Source organism: Strix aluco, chromosome Z, assembly GCF_031877795.1.
Source record: "Strix aluco isolate bStrAlu1 chromosome Z, bStrAlu1.hap1, whole genome shotgun sequence".
Taxonomy (NCBI): domain Eukaryota; kingdom Metazoa; phylum Chordata; class Aves; order Strigiformes; family Strigidae; genus Strix; species Strix aluco.
Window position 1 is genome coordinate 69,865,297 of NC_133971.1, and position 26,204 is coordinate 69,891,500.

At 40.4% G+C, this 26,204-nt stretch overlaps 1 protein-coding gene across 2 annotated transcripts in view; it reads left to right on the forward strand.

The window, feature by feature from the left end:
- HSD17B3 (hydroxysteroid 17-beta dehydrogenase 3) overlaps positions 1-23,100 on the forward strand; it is a 27,173-nt gene extending 4,073 nt beyond the window's left edge. For both annotated transcript variants that reach the window (XM_074813583.1, XM_074813584.1), the window contains exons 3-11: positions 4,705-4,780; positions 14,589-14,696; positions 15,393-15,460; positions 16,608-16,643; positions 18,635-18,669; positions 19,702-19,783; positions 21,429-21,494; positions 21,802-21,951; positions 22,642-23,100. In XM_074813583.1, the coding sequence (XP_074669684.1) occupies positions 4,705-4,780; positions 14,589-14,696; positions 15,393-15,460; positions 16,608-16,643; positions 18,635-18,669; positions 19,702-19,783; positions 21,429-21,494; positions 21,802-21,951; positions 22,642-22,752 (732 nt within the window). In that variant the 3' untranslated portion in view covers positions 22,753-23,100. The remainder of the gene's footprint in view (positions 1-4,704; positions 4,781-14,588; positions 14,697-15,392; positions 15,461-16,607; positions 16,644-18,634; positions 18,670-19,701; positions 19,784-21,428; positions 21,495-21,801; positions 21,952-22,641) is intronic.
- The last annotated feature ends 3,104 nt before the right edge of the window (positions 23,101-26,204 follow it).

Sequence of the window (26,204 nt, forward strand, 5' to 3'; positions counted from 1 at the left end):
TGGTCTAGCATTAACATACAAAATGTAATTTTCTAGCCTTTACACTTGCAAACACATTTTGAAAGATATATCTGAAATAACAAATCTGTAGTCAAAATCTGTATAAATTAATATAAACTAAAAGTTACGGAAATTATAAGGAAACCTAATCATTTAATTAAGAATCAGTAGCTCTAGGAGGCTGCAAGAAGAGAGAAGAGCTCCGAGCTGTCCCTGTAGCTACAGCAGTCCCTTTCTATTTACCCGTGCTAATCAACACTGAAGGCAGGGTGGCCTTGTACCAGCCTTGCTATTAGTGATAGTAACTGAATGGTAGATTTTTTCTTTGGTGTGTTCATTTGAAACTCGCCCCCTTTGTAGAAGTTTAACAGCAATGAAACATGAGTTGTTGTCTTCAGAGCAGAGGTAAAAATTAGCAGCCTGTAATATGCAAGAGTTTAGATGTGATGTCTTATGCTCATAAATTATAAAATATATCTTACAGGAAAGGAAAATGAGTTGGCTTTTGAATTAATTTACAGGATTTTTAAGCTAGTCTTTTTAAGTGTATGGATTGTTTAAGCACCTGCCTCATGATTTTCATTACTGGGAATGGCAATACAGTAACTGCTTTTGAAGGTGCGTTGAATATAGGAAGCACAAAGACAAATACCAGGTATTACAGTTTTTAACATTTGGCATATTTGTGATAAAGATCACAAGTTCTTCTGTGGGAGAGAAGGGAAAAATGTTGCCTTCTGTCCACTCACTGAGTTGCTGTAGTGATGAGCAAATGGGAAGGGTCTGGTGAATACATAGGTTGGGGGGAATGGGTTGGAATCGAGACAGGGAGAGGAACTGTCAAAAATACTTAAACATTTATTTAATACCATGCCTCTGGGTGTAGTCACGTGTACATGCAGCTTGCTGAACTAACTTTGTGTGTGAGCACCTGGTGATATTTTATCTATGTGAAGGCTGGAGGAACCTGTGAAATGCTGGATCAGAGCCTTTGTCATTGTTCTGCTTTCTTTGTGCTATATGAGTTATGCAAGAGTAAATCCCATTTAAAAGGTCAGCCATAGAATGCAAATGCCTGCTTTATACCATGAGAAAAAATAAAACAACTACTGTGCTTTTTTTAAAAAAAAAAAACTTGGCTGGAACTGGCTAAATTTTGAGGAACATTTGTTGATTATGTTTGGCTTTTGTGGGATGACTGAGAGCCATCTTTATCCATGCTGAGATGTACCTTCCTCCCCAGGTGGTCCCTTTGATTGAAGCTGTGCTCAGCTACTGCTCTGTGGGGCAGATCCTGAGCCCACACCACATGAACTCATAGCTTGGCATATAATCTTGCTGGCTGAGGTTGAAGCACACACTTGTGTGTGGCTTGTGGATAAATAAATCTGACCCTGCTGTTTTAATATCTGTGTGCCTTTGGAGTTTTTGGCTTGGCACTGCGGTCTTGCTGGTCTGATGTCAGGGTACAAAATTCTCGGATGTTCTTCTGGCATAGGTTCCTATGGTGTTATGAACATCCATTACTGATTTAGCACCTCAAACGTACTGGGTTTATGGATGAGGCCATGCTATACTCTTGAGATTTGTGGTTTAACCTCTGCACACTTTTCATCTGATGTCAGGGCACAAGCAGGATATTGGTGGCTCACATGGTCACCATTTTTGTTATTGTTAATAGTTCATAACTTATAAGTCAGGCCAGTGCTTGTGTTTAATCAGTGTTTTAGCAGACGGTTTTGAGACAGGCACTACATTCATTTATACAGCAGTTTCTCAAATCTTAAACCTTTGTTTCATTTCCTGAAATTGTGCATAGTATTACCAGCAGTATAATACAAGCTAAATATGATCTGAGTTTTCCTGCCCCAGTTGCAAATGTGTTCTAATTTCTCTGCTTGGTCTTGGATTTATTCCTGGAAATACTGCTATTCTACTTGTGTTGCACAGGTGCACAGCTAGAAGAAAGATTGCAGGATCCTTCTGCCCTGTTGTCTCAATCTTGGTCTGCTGGACCAAAAAGGGTTGAAAGATTTGAATCATACAGGTCTGAACCCCAGGCAAGGAAAGAAAAGGGGTGAAGCACTGAGACCATATCAGCACAACCCTGGAGAAGAGAGAAGAATCTCTTTTGTAATAGGTAGAAATTTATGGTAGGCAGCTACAAATCCCGTAAAGCATTATTAGAGATTTTAAATTATTACATCTATTGATCCAATCTATTGATTGTAGAGTATAACCAATTTGTCAGGGTAACTGTAGTAGTTACATGCATGGTTTCAATCTAAAACCTGTGTCTTGCCTTTCATGAAGCTTTATTGTTTAAAAATTCACCTCAGACTGAGCTGCAAAAACATGCTAGAAAATGCAGAGTGACTTTATACTAATTTAATGTATGTTTAAACTTTTTAACCATGAGTTTTGTGAGATTCCAGAGTGCACATCCTGCTTGATCCTTCTTCATTATTAGCCCCTTTTCTAATTTGTCATAATGCATTATGGCTGGAGTCAGTAATAATGATCTTACATTTTGGCAGACTGAGGTTCAGGAGCAGTTTAGTTCTTTGCCGCTAGGAGTCAGGATTTCCTAACCCAAGCCGGTTCACGTTACACAGTGCTGGGAGCCAGTGCTTATTCTTAACTGTGGGGGAAAATACCATCCTCTAACGTCAAAGCCTTTCTGTGGTCGGAAAATGCTTTGTGCTGTAGACATCTGTGCTAAAAGTTACCTTTATTTGAAATGTGATAATGTTAAACCTGATTTAACCTTTCCTGTGGATGGCCAGGAAATTATTTTCTAAACGCAGTTCTTCTTGTTTACTTCAGGGTGCGTTTGAATGTCATGGTAGTTACAATATCCTGTGAAACCTATTTCTGAAAAGGATGCACATTTTCTATGTGGGTGAGGAAGCAAAAAAGAGTGGTCAAGTGTGTAGCCTCTTTTGCCTTGAGAAATGGCTGCTATGGCTGCTACAGCCTTACGCTTCTGGTTAGTCTGGTATACAGCAGCAGGGGAGTGTCCTCTCACCTGACAGTTAACAATTTTATGAGATTGCCACAAACATGCTTTGAGCTGAGATACAATGCAATCTTAGCAAGAGGAATAATTTTTTACTTAGGTTTTAGGGGGGAGTTTTCTACAAACAAAATACAGAGGCAAGCTGAGATGATATTTGTTTTTATTTTGTATATGACATGGCTAATATTTGGTCTTGGGTCTGAAGGCACAGAAATTAAAATAATCCACATTGAAACACCCCCAAATGGCAGATGGAAGCAAGTGGCCATGGAAACCGTGCCCATGTCTCCGAAACGTCTCGAGTCAAGCTCATTGTGGACAAAGTATGTAGGCAATTATAGTTCTCTTCCTGAGAACTTCAAAAGGAGCCCTTAAAACAAGCTTTCAAAACTCCTGAGCATCTAAGTCTCTGGAGGTCTCTTTGGAGCACCAGTCAATTGTGTTAGAGGGTCTCCAAAAGCACAGAATTGTGAGCATGGTTTTTTTGCTGAAAATGCAAATGTTTGTGGCTGGTGCATTTAATAGACAGTCTGCCCCTTGTACTCTTGATGTAGCAGAATTTTCAACAAAGGTCCTTATTCCTTAACATTCTCCACATTGTTTCAGAAGAGCACAACAGAACAAACAGTTTCCCTTAAATAGATTTAAGGAGAAAGTGTTGCAGGGAGTCAACTGTGGGAATGAATGGGTCTTCAGTGTGTGGCCTTCGCCAGTTAGTTTCTTCTTCTAAGCAAACCTGGTACTTTCAGATGATATTGGTTTTATCTTTTGTGCTGACTAATTTAGCTCTCTTTCTCCTTGCTCTGACAGGCATTTTTCTAGTTTCAGCTTTATCTTCCCATTCTTTATACACACAACTCAGTTCAGTTTCCACTTGTTAATAACTTTGTTTCAAAAGCTTGGGCCATGTTTCTCTCTCAGTCTTTGCTGATGAACTGATGGTAATAGGAGGCCTCAGGAGGACAGGAGAAAACCATTTTCTATTTGTTCTGCATATGGGAATACCAAACAGACTATAAATGAACTGCTGTGTTAAGTACTGTTCACAGCTATAAACTTTTGCCACCATCTTTCTAGATGCACATTTTCTGACTATATTTTGAGGTTTTACACATGGACTTTACCTTTTTTCCTTGGTTTGCTTTTTTTGTTTAGTTTGCATGTAATGAAAAAAACAGTTAAAATTTATCCATCGACCTGTATCAGATTTTATTTCTATTAAAAAAATATGAATAATGTCAGGATAAAAAAAGTGAGAGTGGAAGGTGGTGTTGTAAAATAACTAGGAAGTCATCAACATATTTGGCCTCCCAAATCCAAGTAGAAATAAAAATGTGTTTCTGAGGACTGCCGTGTTGCTTCCACTCCCTGCAAGCTTTCATTAATTTGAAATTCACTCAGATTATTTATTTTTGCTCATATTATTGGGGTATGATTGTTGTCCAGTATATTTTTCTTGTAAGAGTCCAAGATTCTACAGTAAAGGAGACGTTTTGGAAGACTGTTAGAAGCCTGATTTTTCTTTGGCCTGGTTTTAATATCTGTTGTTTACCCATTAGGCAGGTGACAGGTGAGTGAAAGCAATTTAAAAAATCCATTATTCCTTTTATTGCAAAATGGGAAAAAATTGAAAGATTTTTGTCACCTTACTGTTTCCTAACAACTTTTATATTCCTCTCTTGTAGCTGGCAAAACGTGGATTAAATATAGTTATGATAAGCAGAACTCTTGATAAACTGCAGAGAGTAGCCTCCGAAGTTGGTAAGTGTTTGTCTCAAACTTACCTTCCTGTCTAGCAGGCTGGCTTTACAGGGATCTGGAGGTCTCTTCCCTTGGTACAGTATCTAGTACAATAGGGCCTCAGATACTGCTACAGATATAGCCCCAAGTATTGCTCCAATACTACAAATAATTTTTGGCATTACTGTGTTGTTTGAACCCTTCTAGTCACAGAATCACAGAATCATCTAGGTTGGAAAGGACCTTGAAGATCATCTAGTCCAACTGTTAACCTAGCACTGACAGTTCCCAACTACACCATATCCCTCAGCGCTGTGTCGACCCGACTCTTAAACACCTCCAGGGATGGGGATTCCACCACCTCCTTGGGCACCCCATTCCAATGCCTAACAACCCGTTCTGTAAAGAAATGCTTCCTAATATCCAGTCTAAACTTTCCCTGCCACAACTTGAGGCCATTCCCTCTCGTCCTATCACTTGTTACTTGGTTAAAGAGACTCATCCCCAGCTCTCTGCAACCTCCTTTCAGGTAGTTGTAGAGGGCAATGAGGTCTCCCCTCAGCCTCCTCTTCTCCAGACTAAACAACCCCAGTTCCCTCAGCTGCTCCTCATACAACCTGTGCTCCAGACCCTTCACCAGCTTCGTTGCCCTTTTCTGGACACGCTCGAGTAATTCAATGTCCTTCTTGTAGTGAGGGGCCCAAAACTGAACACAGTCATCAAGGTGTGGCCTCCCCAGTGCCGAGTACAGGGGTAAGATCACTTCCCTGTCCCTGCTGGCCACGCTATTTCTGATACAAGCCAGGATGCCATTGGCCTTCTTGGCCACCTGGGCACACTGCTGGCTCATGTTCAGCCGGCTGTCAATCAACACCCCCAGGTCCCTCTCTGACTGGCAGCTCTCCAGCCACTCCTCCCCAAGCCTGTAGCGCTGCTGGGGGTTGTTGTGGCCCAAGTGCAGCACCCGGCATTTGGCCTTATTGAAACTCCTACAGTTGGCCTTAGCCCATCGCTCCAGCCTGTCCAGATCTCTCTGCAGAGCCTCCCTACCCTCGAGCCGATCAACACTCCCACCCAAGTTGGTGTCATCTGCAAACTTACTGAGGGTGCACTCGATCCCCTTGTCTAGATCATCAATAAAGATGTTAAACAGGAGTGGCCCCAAAACTGAGCCCTGGGGGACACCACTCGTGTCCGGCCACCAACTGGATTTAACTCCATTCACCACAACTCTCTGGGCCCGGCCATCCAGCCAGTTTTTTACCCGGTGAAGCATGTGCCCATCCAAGCCACGAGCAGCCAGTTTTGCCAGGAGAATGCTGTGGGAAATGGTGTCAAAGGCCTTACTGAAGTCAAGGTAGACAACATCCACAGCCTTTCCCTCATCCAATAAGCAGGTCGCTCTGTCACAGAAGGAGATCAGGTTTGTCAAGCAGGACCTGCCTTTCATAAACCCATGCTGACTGGCCCTGATCATCCAGTTGTCCCACATGTGTTGTGTGATGGTACTCAGGATGAGCTGCTCCATCAGCTTCCCGGGCACAGAAGTCAAGCTGACAGGCCTGTAATTTCCCAGATCATCCTTCTGACCCTTCTTATATATGGACGTCACATTGGCCAATTTCCAATCTGTCAGGACTTCCCCGGTCAGGCAGGACGGCTGGTAAATGATGGAAAGCGGCTTGGCGAGCACCCCAGCCAGCTCCTTCAGCACCCTCAGGTGTATCCCCTCCGGTCCCACAGACTTGTGTATGTCTATGGGATGCAGTAGGTCACTGACTATCTCCTCCTGGATTGTGGGGGGGTCGTTCTCCCAGTCTCTGTCTTCTGGCTGAGGAGGCTGGATTCCCTCAATACAACTAGTCTTGTTATTAAAGACTGAGGCAAAGAAGGCATTAAGCACCTCAGCCTTCTCCTCATCACTTGTTACCATGTTTCCTCCTGCATCTAGCAGGGGATGGATACCCTCCCTGGTCTTTCTTTTGCTGCTGACATACTTATAGAAACATTTCTTGTGGTCCTTGATTGCTGAAGCCAGATTAATTTCCAGCTGGGCTTTAGACCTCCTGATTTCCACTCTGCATAGCCTCACAGCCTCTTTGTAATCACTGTGAGTGGCTAGCCCCTTCTTCCAAAGGCCGTAAACTCTCCTTTTCTCCCTGAGTTGCAGCCAAAGCTCCCTGTTTAGCCAGGGTGGTCTTGTCTGTCGCTGGCTTCTCTTACAGCACCTGGGGACAGCCTGCTCCTGAGCCATTAACACTTCCTTCTTAAAGAGTGCCCAGCCTTCCTGGATCCCTATACCTTTCAGGACCGTCTCCCAGGGGATCCTTTCAAGGTGCCTAAACAAGACAAAGTCAGCCCTTTGGAAGTCCAGGATATCAGTTCTGCTGCCCCCCTCTCCTGGCGTCTCTAAGAATAGAGAACTCTATTATTTCATGATCGCTGTGCCCTAGTCGTCCTCCGACCACCACATCATCCACCAGTCCTTCTCTGTTCACAAAGAGGAGGTCCAGCAGGGCACCTTCTCTGGTTGGTTCCCTCACCAGCTGTGTCAGGAAGTTATCTGCCACACATTTCAGGAATCTCCGGGGCTGGTCCCGCTCTGCTGTGTTGTATTTCTAGCAGATGTCTGGGAAGTTAAAGTCTCCCACAAGAACAAGGGCAAGCGATCGTGAGATTTCTCCTAAGTGCCTATAGAATATTTCATCCACCTCTCTGTCCTGGGTGGGTGGCCTAGAGTAGACTCCTACTACAACATCTGCCCTGTTGGCCTTCCCCCTGATTCTAACGCAAAGACACTCCACCCTGTCTTCACTACACTTGTGCTCAAAGCAATCATAACAGTCCCTAACATACATCGCCACCCCACCGCCTCTCCTTCCTTGTCTATCCCTCCTAAAGAGCTTGTAGCCATCAACTGGCGCACTCCAGTCATGGGAGACATCCCTCCATGTTTCTGTAATAGCCACTACATCATAATTTTCCTGTTTCATCATGGCTTCAGGCTCCTCCTGTTTGTTACCCATGCTGTGTGCATTGGTATACATGCACTTCAGATGGGCTGGTGTTTTGTCCCCCTCCCCCTTCAAATCTAGTTTAAAGCTCTCTCAATGAGCCCAGCTAACTCCTGCCCCAAGATCCTTTTCCCCCTCTGGGACAGGTGCATCCCATCTGGTGCCAAAAGGTCTGGTGCCCTGTATACCAACCCAAGATTGAAAAATTCAAAGCCCTGCCCATAACACCAGTCTTGGAGCCACAAGTTCGTTTGTTGAGTTCTCCTGTATTCTTCTTCATCCATCCCCACAACTGAAGGGATGGACAAGAACATAATTTGTGCCCCTGACCCCTTAACCAGTTTCCCCAAGGCCCTGAAATCTCTCTTCATTGATTTTGGACTTCTCCTGGTAATGTTGTCACTACCTACCTGAAAAACCAGGAGAGGGTAGTAGTCCTTCGGTCTCACTAGAGCAGGGAGTTTAGCCATGAGGTCCTTGGCACAGGCCCCAGGGAGGCAGCAGAATTAGTCACAGATCACTTTAAAAATATATGCTATCATTCAAACAGTGCAATGGGTTTGATAAAAAAAAGTGAATGTGGGTTCTTTATGGGCTTCATCTGCCTTTATAATCTGTAAATACAGGCAAAGGACATGTAATATTAGAGTTGTCAGAGGGATCTATGAAACAGTTTATGCTTGAGAAATAAGGTTACCTTTAGGCCAGTTCTTGGAACACAGCAAAGGAGGAGTAAAAATTAAGTCAAGGTACCTGGTTCGTTTTTGGTTTGTTTGTTTGTTTGTTTTTTTTAAGGTTTTCAAGTTAAATTTGGCTTTTGATAAAGCAGTTAAATAGTTTGTCTTTAGAATTAATGTTCCCTTTCTTTTCTTCAAAGGAAAATAGCCATCTACCCTGGGGGGAATGGCTTGTTTAAATACATTAAGATAAGTATATTAAAGATTTCTTTAGGAGTCAAATCAGTTTATATCCTCCATTAACTTTAAAGATTGCTGTAATCAAGGTTATTCTTCCCACTGTCTGTTTTGCTATACATGGTTTCTGTTCACCAGATTCCTGGATTCACAGGTTCTTGTGTTAAACATATTTTGCTCCAAGACTACACCTCTGTCAGAAAGATTTGCCTTCAAGCAGGCTTAGCAGCTGACTCCAACAGAGTATCACGTCCAGGATACTTACCTGCAGAGAGAGCAGTGCATCTCTCAGGGACGGGGCAGACTTGAAGTGAGTGAAAAAGTCTGTAACTTCTGAACCTTCACCTACCAAAACCAAGGATTAGACCCTGAATTTTTCTGTCCAATTTCTCTCTTTTTTTTCCAGGGGTAGACTTGTTTTCCTTTGGGAAGCAAGGGATATCAGAGGAGGAAATCACCAACTCCCTGAATAATCTGTATAAGCAGTTGTATCTGTGAGACCAATATGACTACATCCCTCACTAGCCCTTCTTAAGTAAACAGCCATAAAAAAAAATTTCTGTGGGAATTAGGTCATCTCTGGTGTCATTGTTGTATTTCTTTGCAGCTAAATGTTAAAGAATTACAATAAGAGAAACCTGAAGAAAAAAAGGCTAAAGAGTTTTTATAGTTTCTTTGCATTGTAAATTATAATCAGAAGCAAAGAATTAAAACAATAAGATTCCTGAGACTAATGTAGCTAAGTAAAGGCAAAAAGTGATGGAGGGCTGGAGAGATGATATAGTGTAAATTCCTCTGCACTATGATTTATTATAAAGCCATCCACTGGCCACCTTCCTAACTGAGGCCATACTGTGCTGAATTGTGAGCAGTGTGTAATGTAGGACTTGCCATGTCCTGAAAGGTACAGCTGAGATAGCCTACCCTGCAAACACTCCTGTGCCTTGTGCAAAAGTGACCTGTGACTTTTCATGCTGTGGAAGCTTCATTGTCAGCAGTAGTGTTATCCATGTAATCCAAGGTGTGGGGACGTGGATGGTGTGACCCCAGGAGCTCAGGCTACACTTATCAGTTTTCCACACTATGTTCAGCTGGGTTGTGGGCATAAAGAGTCTTCTGCAAAGCTTGCTGAAATTGGTGGCAATTCCCAGTGAGATCTTTCCATTGTTTTCAGTGGGTTTTGGCTGAAGCCCAGAATGACTTATCTGTTATTTATTGTGTCAGGTTGGAAATGAGTACATAACAACAAGTAGATGGCAGAAACAAAAGAAAGGGAGGAAGATTCAGTGATGAAAAGCATGGAGTTTCTGACCTGGAGGCCACTAAAATCAGCAGGGAGCTCTGAATGTGGGTTTATGTTAAAGCTTCGGAAATGTTCTGTTGATTCCAATTTTCAGACTCGGGCTTTACTGTAATTAAGCTAAGCAGTCACTGGGAAGGAAGAAAAGTTAAACTTACTCTGATGTTGTGTGAGTAAATAAACAACGGAAACCAAAAATGAAGCAGAAGCTTAACCAGAATGATTGTACTGTTTTCTAAATTTTCTAATTCTCACTGACTTTTTCTTTCTAAACTGCTTAAACAAGCAGTATCTCGCTTGAAGTGGCTATCATTACCATGAACTAACATGCAAGGAGATTAAGGCACAGAGGGATAGACAAAAAAATTTGTTGTAGGCTATGTAAATTTGTTGCAGGACTGGACACATTACTCATTTCCTTTTTCTTAACAGCTACACCATGTATCTTTTTGCAATCAGCTGGACACCATAATTAAAAGTCTTGCCCCCCTTTTCAAACTGATGATATTATTTGCCTATCAGTTTGGATACTGAATAATATGAGTTAAAAGAGTCTAAAGTAAGGGTAATTTCAGACATCTGAGTGTTTGGCTTTCCAACTCTTGTGGGCCACTGGTGTGCCTGAGAACAGCTCTCAGAGCTGGAGCAGGCAGAAATCCACAGTAAGAAAAACATTTCTCTGAAGAAGCACTGCAATTGAAAACCAGATTTCCACCCACTCAGACTGGAAAGCTCTTTTAGAATGAGATAAAAGATAACAAAATAAGTCTTGTGGAGGGCAGATGGAGAGGACCATTATGCCAGGTATACTGCTCATTTAACACATTTAGTACTGTAGTTGTGAAACATTGATCAAACCATAAAACCAGGAGATTAGAAGTGATGTAATGCTATTAATTGCACTCCTTTTTTATTTCTTCTGCCTACATTTCCTAAACAAGCTGTACAGGCAGAGCTAGGTCCTGATTGAAAAGTTATATGTTAGGATCTATTTATATGACCAGGGTCTGTAATGTTTGGCGGTTAATGCCAAACAAACAAACAAAAGCAGCTTCTGTAAGACATAAAAATTATTCACAACAAAGGTGGTTGGGTTTTTTGGGATTTGGTTGTTGGGGTTTTTGGGGCATTGGTTTTGGGTTTGGGGTTTTTTTTTGAGAAGAAACAAATCTGCATTTAAGGAAAGATAAGGCGTGTGATCATCAGAAAGCAGTAGAAAATACAGCTGTACCAGTTTACACTAGCTGTGCATGCGGTTAGTGAATTTGGGTTTGGTGATGCAGGAAGTAGTCTATCCACCTCTCACTCCTGAAATTATGCCTGTTAATATAGAATAAAGCAGTGAATAAAAAAATCACCCCATATCATTAAGAACCAAATGTGCCTTGCTCCCACTAAGACCTGTGAAGGTGCTAATTCATTTAGCTGTCCCCCTTGCTACAGGTTGAGTTTCCAATCTGCTGTACTGTGTCCTCTGCCTCTTGTCCTTCCTGCTCCAAGAGCTATAAGCAGGTAACAAGCTGACATCACTGACTAGTATAAAACAACTCACTTGACACATCCTTCCTTCGTCCTCAAAGACTCTTAAGAATGCCTCTTGTGTCTGGCTGGTCCCTTGAGGTAAACGTTATTGCTCAGGACTTGTTTTTCCAATATGTACTATTATGTAACAGAGCACTTCAGGGCCTTGACCAATTTTCTGAGTGCTCTGGTAACTAGTAGCAATTCCTGTGGTTTGTTTTTGTTTTGTGGAGTTTGTTTTGTTTTGCTTTTCACTGAGTTTGTGTTCTCTGGTATCTTAGATCATCTTTTTTGTCTCTTCTATTTTACCGTTATTTCTGAACCTGAGTTATTTTGTATCTGAGGAGATGCATTTCTCCAAAAGACTTTTGAAATGTAGCCAGAACTTGTGCTTTATAATCTAACAGGACTTTTTCTATTTCCCCCCAGTCTTAAATCTTTTTTTTTAACCTCTTTCTGTTGTTAAAATAACTTCTCATTTTGCACTCCTCTGCAAATTTCCACTGAATATGAATGCCCCTCTTAGCCTGAGTGCTTCTCTCTTCCTATCCAAATTTTGCTGTAGCACTTCAAAAGGGTCTCCTCTTTCTACGTGTCACTTAGGCATTTATTTTGCTACCTCAGTTTTTCAGAAGATCTTCATAACTCTGAGTAGAAAGGGAAAGTTTCTGTCAGACTGCAGATCCTAACCAACTTCATACTTCATCCTGATCTGTTCTCTTCCTGGTAAATTTCAAAAAGCAGCATGTTGTCCTGTCTGACAAGTGGGATTCCCAAGTATCCTTCTTAATGATACATTTTATAACACATCAGATTAAACAACTCAGTTCAAGTTTTTAATTTTCATAGATTAATTTTCTCTTCATTTTTAAAAAAAAGACAATAACCTGCCCTGATGTTTGAAAACCCAGGCTTTTTGCTTCTGGCATGCTTAGGACTTTTAAAAAGAGTTGGAATGGTTTGTGTCTTCAAAGACTGTCATAAATCTTTGTCACAGAGAGAGAGAGACACATAAGAAACATTGGAGATTGTTTTTTGGCTCTCTCCTTTGCAGAATTTTTATCATTTTCTGAAGAGCTATCCCTGGATAATTCATTTATCAGCATGATAGTTTTGTTGGGTTTTAATATATTGTTTTATTCTTAAATGAGACAGAGGAAAGCCATCTGGAGTACCTGTTTGCTAGCTGACAGTGCTGGTTGCAGCAGTACAGACAAGGGGATGCAGAGAAAGTCCAAATGGTTTGTTTGATCCTCATTTTTATGTTGCTCTAGTTTTGGCTGCCCTTCTGATTGCCCACAAGAAAGATGGCTACAGTATCACCACACTTTTTAAGACCGTCTCATTTTGTTTATAGAACTCTTCAATCAGAAGGTCACTGTAGGTGTCTGCTCCAGCTGTTGCTCTGTTCTCTCCCAGTCGCTGCATTTACACTCACAATGTCCTTTTCTTTATAGCTGTACCATTCCCCCACCCTGGGACCATGAGGGGGTCATTTGCCACTAGAGTTGCTTTTATAGGTTGAAGGTTCAAAGGGTGTTTCTCCCTTTCATACACACAACTGCAGCTTAGAAAGAGGGCAAGAAAAAGGGCACTCCTTCCTCCTTTCTTCTGTCATGGAAACAGATGTCCTCTAAAATTGCACACAAGACACAGCCTGCATTTCAGGTCTGGAATCAGAGTGTCTGCTGTTTCCTCAGACTGCTGTCATTACTTGAGTAACGTAAAGTGGTTGAGACTTGGAGGATATCAAGGGGCAAGGAGGAACAACCAGGAGGGAACAACTTTCTCTCATCCTCCAACAGAGGCTCTATTTTGTTGCAAACTGGCCTGCGGGACCCAAAGCCAGCTTTCTGCCAGCCTTGCTCTCCTGCAGGAGCTAGTGCAAGGCCTCTCTTTCTAAGTTCTGAATGTACACCAAGGCATGAGGCAAGATTTCTGGGTAGAAATCAGCAAGTCTGATTCCTATTCAAGGGAATGCTCTCTGTTGCTGGTATGATAAAATCACGCTCCAAACAAGCAGAGACCCAAAGCAGACTTTCTGCTATCCGCATGCACCTGAATTCCTGCCACTTGCAGCGAGTCTGCAATCCAATCATCTATTGACATTTCCAAGCTTTGCCTGTCACTTTTTCAGCAAACTTCACCTGGATTTCATGTTGCCCATAAAACTCCAGAGGTTTAGTAGCAAGAATTTACAATGTGAACATCTAGTTAGAAGAGACCTTACCAGGCCCCTTTAAAGGAGAACCTTGCCTTTAAAAATGAGTAAATAAGAGCCTCTACCTCTTTTCCTCATGAAACTTCACTGAAAATATGAACAGCAATAAATCAACTGCTGAGAAAAATGGTAATGTACAGCTGGACTCTACTCCTGCATAGCAATGACACTGGAAAAATCACACACACTTCCCTTTCCCTTCTGTGTAAATTGACCTTGTAAAATTTAAGCTATACCCTCCTTAAAATGCCTTTTAGTCCTGCAAAATCCTGAGGAAGGTTCAGTCTATGGGAATCCAAATGTTAAAACAGGAGAGGAATTGTTTGAAAGTAAGACAGAAAATACTGCATCACATCCAGCACTGTTGTCCCCTCCTCCTATGTAAAAAGATAAGCTCTGCTTGTTAAAATGTTCATCTTAACATATGAAAACACTTTTAAAACATTCTGAAAAACTGTGCTTATGTAGAAGATCTGGCACCCATATTTTCTAACATATGCTAACAGTGTTCATTTGTAAATATTATGATAACCAGGGGAAGAAGTCCTGGTGATTTTTTTTTTTTTCTTTCTGAAGGACCAAATCATGTTTAGATTTTATGAGGGAACTTCTGCTGATTTCAGGGCATAAATTAATCCTGTATTTGCCAGGCCATTTCCCTGAAAAACAACTGGATACAGTGAGAGTGTTTTGCTGGTGTTGTAATATTTCTTAAATTAAGAAAGTTGAAACAATTGCATACTGTAAAGCAGGCATTACTAAATGAGACATCTGATTGCTTCTGTCATTACTTAATTACAGCAGTCCCTCTCTCTGGGTAGATGTGAAGGGGTTTTCTATTTTTTTTTCTTAATTACAGAGCGGACCACTGGTCAAAAGGTGAAGGTTATACAAGCTGATTTCACTAAAAATACAGTATATGAGAACATTGAAAAAAGTCTGCAAGGTTTGGATATTGGTGTTCTGGGTGAGTCATTAAGGTCTTAATCGAAGAGTATTTTATAGCTGCAGTGTATTAAACAGAGAAGTGCATAAATGATGTGTCACAACAACTTGTTAGCCGACACTTAAAGGATACAGCTGCCTAATGCATTTGAGCATTACTTATCATGAACAAGTTTTAAAAGTGAATTAGTATTCTCCAAAGGCTTCCTGTTTCTCTGAACAGTGGCTTCTTTACTGTGAAACCTCTTCTGGCGCTTTAAAAGCAGCATCCAGCATGTGGGGTGACTTCCTCCCTCTTTGGCCTCAAGGAATTAATTTTCACTATCGGTTGTTTTACAGCTGTGTGCAGTTCTTATATTCAATCTGAAATGAGCCTGTGGCTAACACTAATTGGTACAATCCACACAGCAACAATGAAAACATGGGATTTTTTTAAAAGAAAATAATCCTTTTTAATAGTGAAACAAATGAAACAACAACAACAACACACAAACAAACAAAACCCCAAACTGTAGCAACAGGCTGTTTTTCTGCTCCCTGAAGTCAGCACTGATCAGTATTGATGACTTCAGTAAGAACAAGACCCGATGCTGAACAGCATTTCTCTTCACATACAGCTCAAAAGCTTCTGGGTCTCAAGGAGAAGCCATTTGTTTAACTAGCTGAACTATGCACTTTGTCTAGATTTAATTCTTATCATTGTATCTTCTTTGATTAGTTAACAATGTTGGAATGCTTCATAATCCTCTTCCATGCCGTTTCCTTAATGGACCAGATGTAGATGAGGTAGGATTACTCTGGGTTTCTACTTCGAATATAACAACGAGGAATTGTAATTCTGTTTAACAAGGGACAGATTCTGCTCCTGCTACAATCAGCATGTATTTAACTGTTCAGTTGAATGGCAAAAGAACTGGGCCTGAAGGAGCATATTTTGATTTATTTTTAATACTCAGAAGAGCTTGCAAGAGAAAAAGAACAGTAGATTTCAGCTAAACTGCAGCAAGCACCGAGTGATAGAGGGGAAAGCTGGCCTGGTGTAGCAGGGATCAGCAACCCTTCTGGCTTGCTCCTCACCTGTATGTAATGTAATGCAGTCCAGCCTGGTCACAGCCACAGCTGAAGTGTTGGCTTCTTGTTAGTAGTATCAAAACTTACTTTATTTGGAACACCATTGCTTAACTATGTAAAATTAAACACAGTTTACTTTTTGGGGGGAGAATTAATTTACACATGTAGAATAGTTTGACAGAATTAAGGATGTGATCAAGTTTTTCACTGCCTTATTGTTATTTACCTCTATAGTATTATCCATGAAAAAAACAGAATTTCTGAGTGTATTTCTTGCTAGCACCTATCTCAGGATCCCTTCAGTCTGTATATCATCACCTATTACAAATCAGAGATCCTCAAGCAGGCTACTTCTCTCAGCACTGCAGCTGTATGATGGCATCTCTGCTGCTACTAGACTTGTTTGCTTGCTGGTCTTGTGAAGATATCTGTAGGTGGCAGTGATTTTGCTGCACAGTCTGTCTCTGCCACTGAGAGCCACGCCGTTTCTGCCTGGCCCCTCTGTAATTTGTTTGCTGTGTGTGTCCAGCTCGATCTGCTGGTGCCAATCTCTGCCTGGACACTAGGCTTCTGGGTTTTGCCATGTGCATGACGTGGCTAGGCAAATCGGAGGGCATGGAATCAAAGGGATGCAAAGGAGATTTGAGCTCCGTGTTTAAAATAAAGTGAATCAGGACTTACCTGCCTTTGAGTATCCCACCTCATAGGCACAGTCAGTGACAATTCAAGGCAAGCTAAGCAGCTCTAAAAGCAACTGCCTTGCTAGAAAGCTTTTCAGGTGGAATTGCTAGCTTTGTTACCTAGATAAACTACAAACTCTCTGAAGTTAACTGTCAACTTACTGGTTTCTTGCTTCCTGCAGAACCTTGTCAACTGCAACATTATTTCTGTTACAAAGGTATGTGACACACTTGCATCTGTTACATGTATGATGTATTTTATTGGAAAAAATTAGTCCTGCACAAGAGTGATCTACTAGCTTTCCTGTGTATTTTAATTTAATTTATCAGCAGAATGTAATTTTCAGCAGGAACATTGGCATTATTTTAAGGACTCACATCTGTTTCTACTGCCTATGAAATATTTTGATCAGAGCTGACTGGAAGCATTTTGACACAGTTGCTCGGTTGAGACACAGCATTACACTGCAGCTGAAACACTTTGCAAAAACATGTTTTGGTAAACAGGGAGATTTGTTTCAGAATCAAAATCTTCAAGACAGGAAGATCTGCAGGCTGACTTTTTGTACTGTACTTGCATTTTTTGTCACGATTCTGTTCTGCAAAAATATTTTTGTATTAGTGCAGGACAGAAACTTAAGAAGCTGACTTCCAATTCTGTATTGTTACCTCTTGGTGCTAATTTTGGTTGGCTACTTCCCTTACAAGAACAGTTAGTATTTCATGCTTTCCACCTCTGATTAATATTTGTATCACTCTGCAGTTTGCAAGCGGCATGTTAACATGAACAAGAGCAGAACGGGAGCTTTGTAGTAAATCTCAGCCTTGGCTAATATCTTTCTAAACATGACATGAAAATTATCAACAGATGTTCCTCTTTATTTTGCTAGCAAACTTTACATCCCAAATTTGTACTGCTGCTTAATGACAGATACTAAATCATGTAATATCAGTCAACTGAAACAAATTCTTCCATAAAGTAGTCTGGTGAACTTTCTGCTCCTAGGTTTTATTCTATTTGTATGTCAAAAGAACAGAAATATCTGCAGTATCTGAGTGGTGTATATATGCCTCACAAAAACAGGCAAACATTTTATACCCTTGTCTGGATACAAAAGGTTTCTCCCTTTATCATTTCCCACCTCAAACATACCTCAAAATCACCTTCTTCTGCTTCACCAGGACCTGGGGATTCCTTTCCCCTAGTGCTGCAACCATGTCCTTTTCAGTCTTTCATGAGCTTTCACCTTCCTCCATAATATAAAGAAATGCTCCTAAGTAGCATTCCTCATGGTTAGGTCCAAATCATCTTTAAATCTGTTTGGGTGCCCCCCACCCCATCTTGATTCCTGCTAGGATCCTGCTCACCACTCCTTGCAGTGGGATGCCTGAACTCCAGGTATTCCTGGCTCCCACAGATGTCAGTGGATTTTCAGCACTGCAAAAGCAGGACTTTTTCCCATGTTTTCCACTTTACTTGGAAATTACCCTTCACCCAAGCTAATGTGACCCACCTGCATGGTCATCCTTTCTGAAAACTTTTCATTACTACCCTTTGCAAGTAAGGTCACACTCTTACCCTGAGAAGATTCATACATATGTGTGTTTTTATAAAGCGTCAATAGTATGAGTATGAATTCCCTAAGGACTTAGGCTTGTTATCAATAAAACAGAAGCAGATTTCTTACCTAAAAATGGATTTAATTGCACTGTAAAAATCGTGTGATTAAGTCTACTGTTAAAGTAAGAATGGATTATTAAATAATTAGCATCAAAAAAGATCCTAAAGCTCTTTTTTGGTAGTAGAAAAAAGTTGTCTTTTCATGATTTTCTGCTCTTTCTGATCCAGGTAGAGGCACAAGGAAAAATGTTAAAACCCTGTGGAGTTGAATTTCTCCTTACTATTGATTCACTATTGAAGAATGATGAAATTCAGATACTGTTGAGAAGCTTTGGATAAGCATAAGACTTTCACTGCTTGGAAGACTAACCTTTGGAATTTTTTGACAATTCAGATGATTTGTAGGCCATTAGCATTTCTAAAATGTTTTCCAAAACTTTGAATGTGCCACATTTTAGCTATCTGAACTGTGTACATATGAGTGCGGCTTCAGCAAGTGGAAAATCTTGTGAATAAAACAAAATCAGTTGAAAAATGCGATCAGAAAGAGGGAGAATAGATATAATTCTTAACATGCTTGTCTTACAGATGACAAGAATAATTCTGAAACAAATGGAGGCAAGGTAAAATCTTTTTTTCTAGAACTTTCAGTAGCTTTTAGCTGTTACCTCCAGTTTATTCAGTGCTAGCTATGCTTTTTCATTATTAATTTCTGCACTTTACAGAATGTCAATCAGTAAGATTTCTTCTTTTGCTGTTAGTGCTGTGTGAATGAATGATAGGAACTGCCACAAATTATCAGTCAACTGTAGAATAAGACAGAAAATATAAAATAAAGGACTGTCTCCAGTAAAACCATGCAGGTGTTGCAGGAAAAAAATGACATGTGATGGGTCTAATTAGGCAAGAAATGGGATTTGAATATACTGTTGTATTCTTCTAAGAGTGGTAGCTGTGCTTGGAATAATACTTTTCAAGCTCTGGAAATACCTGTACTACATCAGAGAGATTAATTCAGCTATGCAATTAAGGATTCCTTTTCTCCTTTTAATACAATGTGTATTTTAGACATGAGGGTCCTTAAACCAGAAGTTAAGGTTTTCAGATGGAGTGTCTAGAAAACATTGTTAACTACTGCATTTTAGGGGCCAGTGCATACTTTTTGTTTTGGCAACAAAATAAGCTCTTACTGTTTAATTATTTTGGTTTGGTTTATTCCTGGTTGTTGCTGAAAGAATTGGTTTTAGTGATTTGTACAGGGAGTTGTGAATAGAGAAGCTAAAACAAGAGGTGCATGGAGGAGGAAAAAGAATGTGCTGGCTAATGAGCAAAGGAGACCTACCAATTACTTAGAAGGATAAAATCTTTCCTCTGATGGCATTTTTTGCTCTGTTAGATGTACAATAGCAGGTACAATGTTCCCATGGTTTTGATTCCTCTAAGCATTCAAATTTCACTTATGACATTATCCCTAGCTGTTTTAGGCTTAATTGCACCTAACTAAATCGTAAAAATTGGGTCTTTTGAAAGTGTAGTCTACAGTATAATAGGAGAGCTATGCCTTCTGGGGGAAAAAGTTGTTTTCCACTTGTGCAGGCTTTTACTATAATACTGTCAAATGTAAACTGAATGTAACTGTTTAAATTAAATTTCAGACAGAAAGGTCTTATTCTGAATCTGTCCTCTGGTCTGGGTACTTTCCCTTGTCCATTATACACAATGTACTCAGCTTCTAAGGTAAGTCTTTCACACTGCTTTATAAAGAAATCCGCATCAAGTGTTAACCAGTGTGTTTGTATCAGCAATACAGGGCCAGATTACCAGGACATAAATCAGTGTTGCTCCACCAAAATAATGAAGCAATATAAATTAGCACTAGCTGAGAGCTAAGAATCAGTGAAGCTATGTAAATGAAATCCATTGCTGATCATTGGGAAATCCAGGCTGGTCATTGGGACATTTTTGCCTTTGATTAAATAGTATTATACCACTGCTCCCAATTTGTCCTCATGCTGGGAAGTGATGACTTTTACCAGGCTGGCTTAACTAGTTTACTCAAAACTGTAGATGCACAGCAGTGCTAGATTTTGCCTGTGGAAACAAGAATAAAACTCCTGGTAGGTGGGTGGTGAGTTGCCTGACTTCATAGATTTCACTTTGAAATTTTGCTCTGAATTAAAACCCCAGAGCTTGTAAAAATGAGGAGTGAATGATTTTTACTGAAACTCCAGAAGCAACTTGCCTCAGCTCAGGGTTGCTTCAACTGAAAAATTTTAACAGTATTTGTTTGAAAAGCTAAAGTTCAGCTTGGTAAGAAAAAGCTAGTTATTCTTGGTAAGAAAATCTAGTTTTCCATTTCCTTTTGCTCTTTTCAATGTAAGTTTCTCATTACTCAAAGCTTGAACTACATTCAAACCAGACAATTTTAGTTCCTTAAAAAATTTTAGTTAACATTATTTCAAAGTGATATGGTTGTATTATTTTGACTTTTTTCATTCTTGGGTATCTTTTACCTTTGTTTCTTTTTAAATTGACTTTTTTTTCAATGCCGTGAAAGGAAACTATTTTACTTATCAGCATACTGATGTTTCATGCAATATCACGACACTATTGGTTTTTAAGTTGTAAGACCTGTCAAATGGTGGCTTTGAAACACTGTCATTTTTTCTCCTTAGTAGGACTGTTATATTTCTAATTACAGAGGAGTCACTGTCAAGTTTCTGAATTTTTCTCAAAGATCTAACTCCTAAAATCAGTCTTCAAAGAAACTCATCTTTTACAAAAAGAAGTTGGTATATGCATACACTTCATGGTGTGGAGAAAAATGTAGACAGATAAAACTTAAACGTTGAAGCTACAGTCCTTCCCAGACTCCCAAATACCTGACTTTGAAAATCATAGTTGTAGACTACGCTAATATGTATACACTGAAGGCATGAGTTGTATTTCACTCCCCTTTTTATTGCAAGAGAAACAGCAGTGTAAGTGTTGAACTGGGAGGGTAGGTGTCAGCGAGAGATAAGAGCCACATGAAACAATAGCTAGAATAAATGGGACTCAATATAGTTATATCTCTGCATTTTCATAAATGTGACAAAGCTTTCCATCCAGTCTGCAGTAGTACTTGTTTCATGTCGGGCTTGGGCTAACGCCAAGCTCCATCTTTTCTGGTGCAGATAAACAGTCAATCTTCAATCATCCATGTGCACCAGCAGAACTTTGTCTTGAAAAATTAATTTTTAAGTTTTTCACCACTGCACTGTGCCTTAACTTGTATGATGCTTGGCCATCCTTGTTAAGAAGCTGTTTGCACATATTTGTGAGCATATGTGAAAGTACTTAGTTTCCTATGCTAATGTTATTTTGTTTTATTTTATTCAAGGCTTTTATAAGCACTTTCTCCAAAGCACTACAAGCAGAATATAAAGCAAAGGGAATTATCATACAGGTAATGCTATATCTCACCACATTTGCCTTCATTTTAACAAATTCTTCAAAAATATCTGAGATGCCAAAATCTGTATAGTGTAACTGTCCTTGGTGAAATGCTAGGTGACCCTGTCAAAGCTCTCTCTCCTCCTAGTATGCATCTTTTTTCCTTATTCCACCATAGTACCATTACCTACTCCACATAGTGCCTTAATCCATTGCAAGTATCTGTTACAATTTGTCAGATGCTGTGGGATTCTGCAGAGTGAATGGTCTCATGTGAATGTTAGATGACATTACACTGTTAGTATGATTTCTTATTTTAGGTAGTGGCTCCTTATGGTGTTTCTACTCCAATGACAATGTACCAAAAACCCGGTCTTATTACAAAGACAGCAGAAGCGTTTGTTAGTGAATCACTGGATTATGTCACCTTTGGAGATGAGATTTTTGGATGTTTAGCCCATGAAATGCTGGTAATTGAATTTGTTGCTTTGTAAATGGGACCCAAAGGCTGAACCAAGGCTGCCTGGGCTCAGCAGGTTCTTTTGACTGTTTTCAGAGACCTTAAGGTTGGACATCAAAAGAGAAACAGTGAATAGGTTGTTCAGGCTAATATGGCACCAGTAAACTATGAAGGGAGGAATATACAAGTAAAGCATAATGTTATCAGCACAGTGTGGCTTTCTCCACTTTTGTGTCTTGAGCTGAGCTCATTTTGATATCTGATTAGTCTTTATCCTTTCTCTAGCTGCCTGTTTTTATGACCAGATTAGGAGTATTTCTGGGACCCCTACTCCTTTACAAATGTTGGTCAGCCGATTCAAAAGTTATTAGTGGGGAGGGGGAATGACATAAAAACAGACTGTGCTATCACATAAACATAATGTCCTTAGGATACCAAGCTAACAAAATAGAATAAATATTTATACAAGGCAGCTGTTAATGATGAGCATTAAATGAAAGTATATGGAAGGGAACAGATTTGGTGAAAACTGAGAGGAATTAACATTTGCCTCTTAAGAGAAACACACATACTGAAAGTATAAAGTAAAAGCTTTTGCATTTACTGTTTTCTGTGTCCTTTCTGAACACTGAGTTAATTTCTTTCAAGAGGTTTCTATAACCCTTTGCCTTTGTATTGTTTTTGCTTGATTATTCTGAAGGCATGTGTCCTGCAGTTCGTCCCTTTATGGGTGTTCCACAGCAACAGACTTCAAGAAGCAGTCCTGCATGCATTTGCCAATTATCTGAAGAAGAGGCGGAGAAACCCCTAACAGAATACTTTTTTTCAGAAGATGTGCAATGGGAAACACCAGCAGGATGCATTTTACTGTGTCTCTGTGTGTGTGAATGTAGAAAGAATCAAATTAGTTTGAGCCATAGCTCCATCCAAATCACCTATCAAGTAATAAGTGATTTGATCTAATGAATCTATTAAGTAAATTCATTCCTGTCCCTTTCCAGAGATGATAAAATTTGCTAGAGCTGTTCCAGTGACTTCTGTGGGTGTTAGATAGGTTCTAAGAAATTTATGTTACTACTTTAACATAAGCTTGTAGGCCACAAATGTTTAAACTTATTTGATGTTCATGAATAAAACAATGATTTGCTTTATTTCCAAACTTGTTCATGGTGTATTTTGATGTTTTTGGTGAGTGGTTAGTGTCTTTGGTTTCTTCTGAAAAGTCAAGGAAATTTGCAAGAAGGAAAATAGAATGCTTTCAGGGTGTAAAGTACACACTGGACCTTTGGAAGTCTGCAACAATAAAAAAAGTATTTCTGTCCAGAGCCTGTGAATTACTTCATCCTCTGCAATATCTGATATAGGCTGGAGGAGGCAGGAGCATAGGCAAAAGATACACAGTAATTCCACGTCCCTGGATGAATTCAGAAGGCAAACCTTTTGATTGTAGATACTTACGAAGATCATACTGGGTGCTATTAAAAAGCATTTCAAGGACAATGCAATCATCAGGCACAGTCAGCATGGGTTAACAAAGGGAAGGTCCTGCCTAACTAATTTGACATCCTTCTATGATAAGGTCACTCACCTAGTGGATGAAGGGAAGGTGGTGGATATAGTTTTTCTTGGGTTTAGTAAGCCTTTTGGTACTGTCCCTCACAGCATCTTTCTGGACAAGTTGTCCAGCTGTGAGATGAGCAGGTACACAGTGTGCTGGGTGAAGAACTGGCTGAAGAGCATGGCTCCATGGGGTGTAGTGAATGGGGCTACATCTGTCTGGTGACTGGTCACCAGTGTTGTTCCTCAAGGCTCAATTCTTGGGCCAGTTCTGTTCAACATGTTTATCAACAATCTGGATGCAGGAGTTGAATGCACCATTAGCAAGCTTGCTCATGGTATGAGACTGGGAGGTGCTGTTGACTCTCTTGAGGGACAAGAAGCCTTGCAGAGGGATCTAGATAGATTGGAGCATTGGGCAATCATCAGTGGCGTGAAATTTAACAAGAACAGATGCCAGATCCTGCATCTGGGATGGAGTAATGCTGGACACAAGTACAAATTGGGAGAGGAGTGTCTGGAGAGCCGGCCTGCAGAAAGGGATCTGGGAGTGCTGGTCGACAGCAGGCTCAGTGTGAGCCAGCAGTGTGCCCTGGCAGCCAGGAGAGCAAACCGCATCCTGGGACACATCAAACACAGCATAACCAGCCGGGCAAAAGAGGTGACTGTCCCGCTGTACTCAGCGTTGGTGCAGCCTCACCTTGAGTGCTGTGTGCCGTTCTGGGCCTACAATTTAAGAACGGTGTGAAGGTCCTTGAATGCATCCAGAGGAGGGCAACAAAGCTGGTGGAAGGCTGGAAGGCATGTCCTGTGAGGAGTGGCTGAGGACTCCTGAGTTTGTCTAATTTGGGGAAAAAGAGGCTGAGGGGTGACCTCATTGCTCTCTACAGCTTCCTGAGGAGGGGAGGTGGAGAGGGAGGTGCTGATCTCTTCTCCTGGGATCCAGTGACAGGATGTGTGGGAATGGTTCAAAACTGCATCAGAAGAGGTTCAGACTTGACACTAGGAAGCATTTCTTTACTGAGAGGGTGGTCAAACACTGGAACAGGCTTCCTAGAGAGGTTGTCCATGGCCTGTGCCTGTCACTGCCTTTGGTGAGCCCTGGAGTGGTCAGGCAGTTGGACTAGATGATCATTGTAGGTCCTGTGTGGCTGAACTATTCTATTCTATTCTATTCTATTCTATTCTATTCTATTCTATTCTATTCTATTCTATTCTATTCTATTCTATTCTATTCTATTCTATTCTAGTCTAGTCTAGTCTATTCTAGTCTATTCTAGTCTATTCTATTCTATTCTATGCTAGTCTAGTCTATGCTAGTCTAGTCTAGTCTAGTCTAGTCTAGTCTATTTCTAGTCTAGTCTAGTCTATTCCTAGTCTAGTCCAGTCCAGTCCGGTCCAGTCCTGTTCGTCAGAATCAGGAATTTTAATGCAGGTTTATTTTACTTCTGCATTTCAAAAAGCCTTTTTGTAAAGCTGCATGAAGATAGCAAAAACCTTATTAATAAAAGGAAATGTATGTCAGTTTTTTTTGGCCAAATGTGAGGAAGAGTCTCTGTAATCTTTGCCACATACGATGGAGAGGAATCACAAAATGTATCCTCCTGTCTCCAGAAATTTCTGTCTGCTGCATTCAAGCTAATGACATATATAGGCAACACCACATACGACTTAGAACGCAGAACAATAGGGTCCCAACTTTCTGTATGTGCCTTCTATATTTGTTGCTGTAATTCCCAAAAAGAACAACTCAGGATTGCGCTGAGATCTCTGAACTGAAATAATAAAAACTGTGATACATAAAATCATATGTCTTTCCTGCAGTAAAATCAGATTTGATCCAGGTCTGCAAACAGTCATAAAAAAATCACCTTATTCACATGGGTTCCCAGGTCCTGCCACTGAATTCAATTAAGCTGCTGATACAATTACATTCTTTCATGTCAGAAATGGAAATGAAGTAGTTCACTTAGAGATCAGTATTGCTAAACCCCAGCATTTAAAAGGCTTGGCTCACACCTAAAATGGTGAAATTTTAATATACTGTAAGTATTCTATATTTCTGGTTTGGATTTGGTTTGAACCTTTGAAATTCACACAGTTGATGCTTTTTCTGTGCCCCCATCCAAAAAAAAAACCAAACCCACATTTATTTTATATATATATTTGAGAGGATAAGCTCCAATTCATACATGATTCTAGAATTTGGTGCTTTAAGGAAAACACAAGCAAGCATGGATCTTGATAGAATTATGTCAGTGTCAACATTATAATTTCTCTCTCGAGATGGGATTTTAAATGAGTCTTTTGACTCTGCTGAAAATGAAATCCTGTCTTTGAATAAAAATAATATCTGAGCCATACTCCTGAAGGACAGCAGAAAAATTGTTGAGATGCGGAAGCATCGCAACGTCACAGCAGCAGTGTTCACTTGGGAGATAGTCCCTATGTGGAACCTTTCTCCAGAATTCCCTGAGGCAAAATAGCTGCAATTACCTCTGCAGGGGATAAAGATTAAAAAATATCACCTCCGGCCTCCAGAAGAAATTTTGCCTGCTAGTTTTAATGGTCTGTAGGCCCAAGTTTTAACTTCCACTTTGTGCACATAGAAGTGTATATTTCAAGTTAGGTTTGCTGGTTTATAAGGAAGGAGTGCGGGAGACATTTCTTTTTGGTGCTCTTAATCATCATTAGAAATAAAAGCAG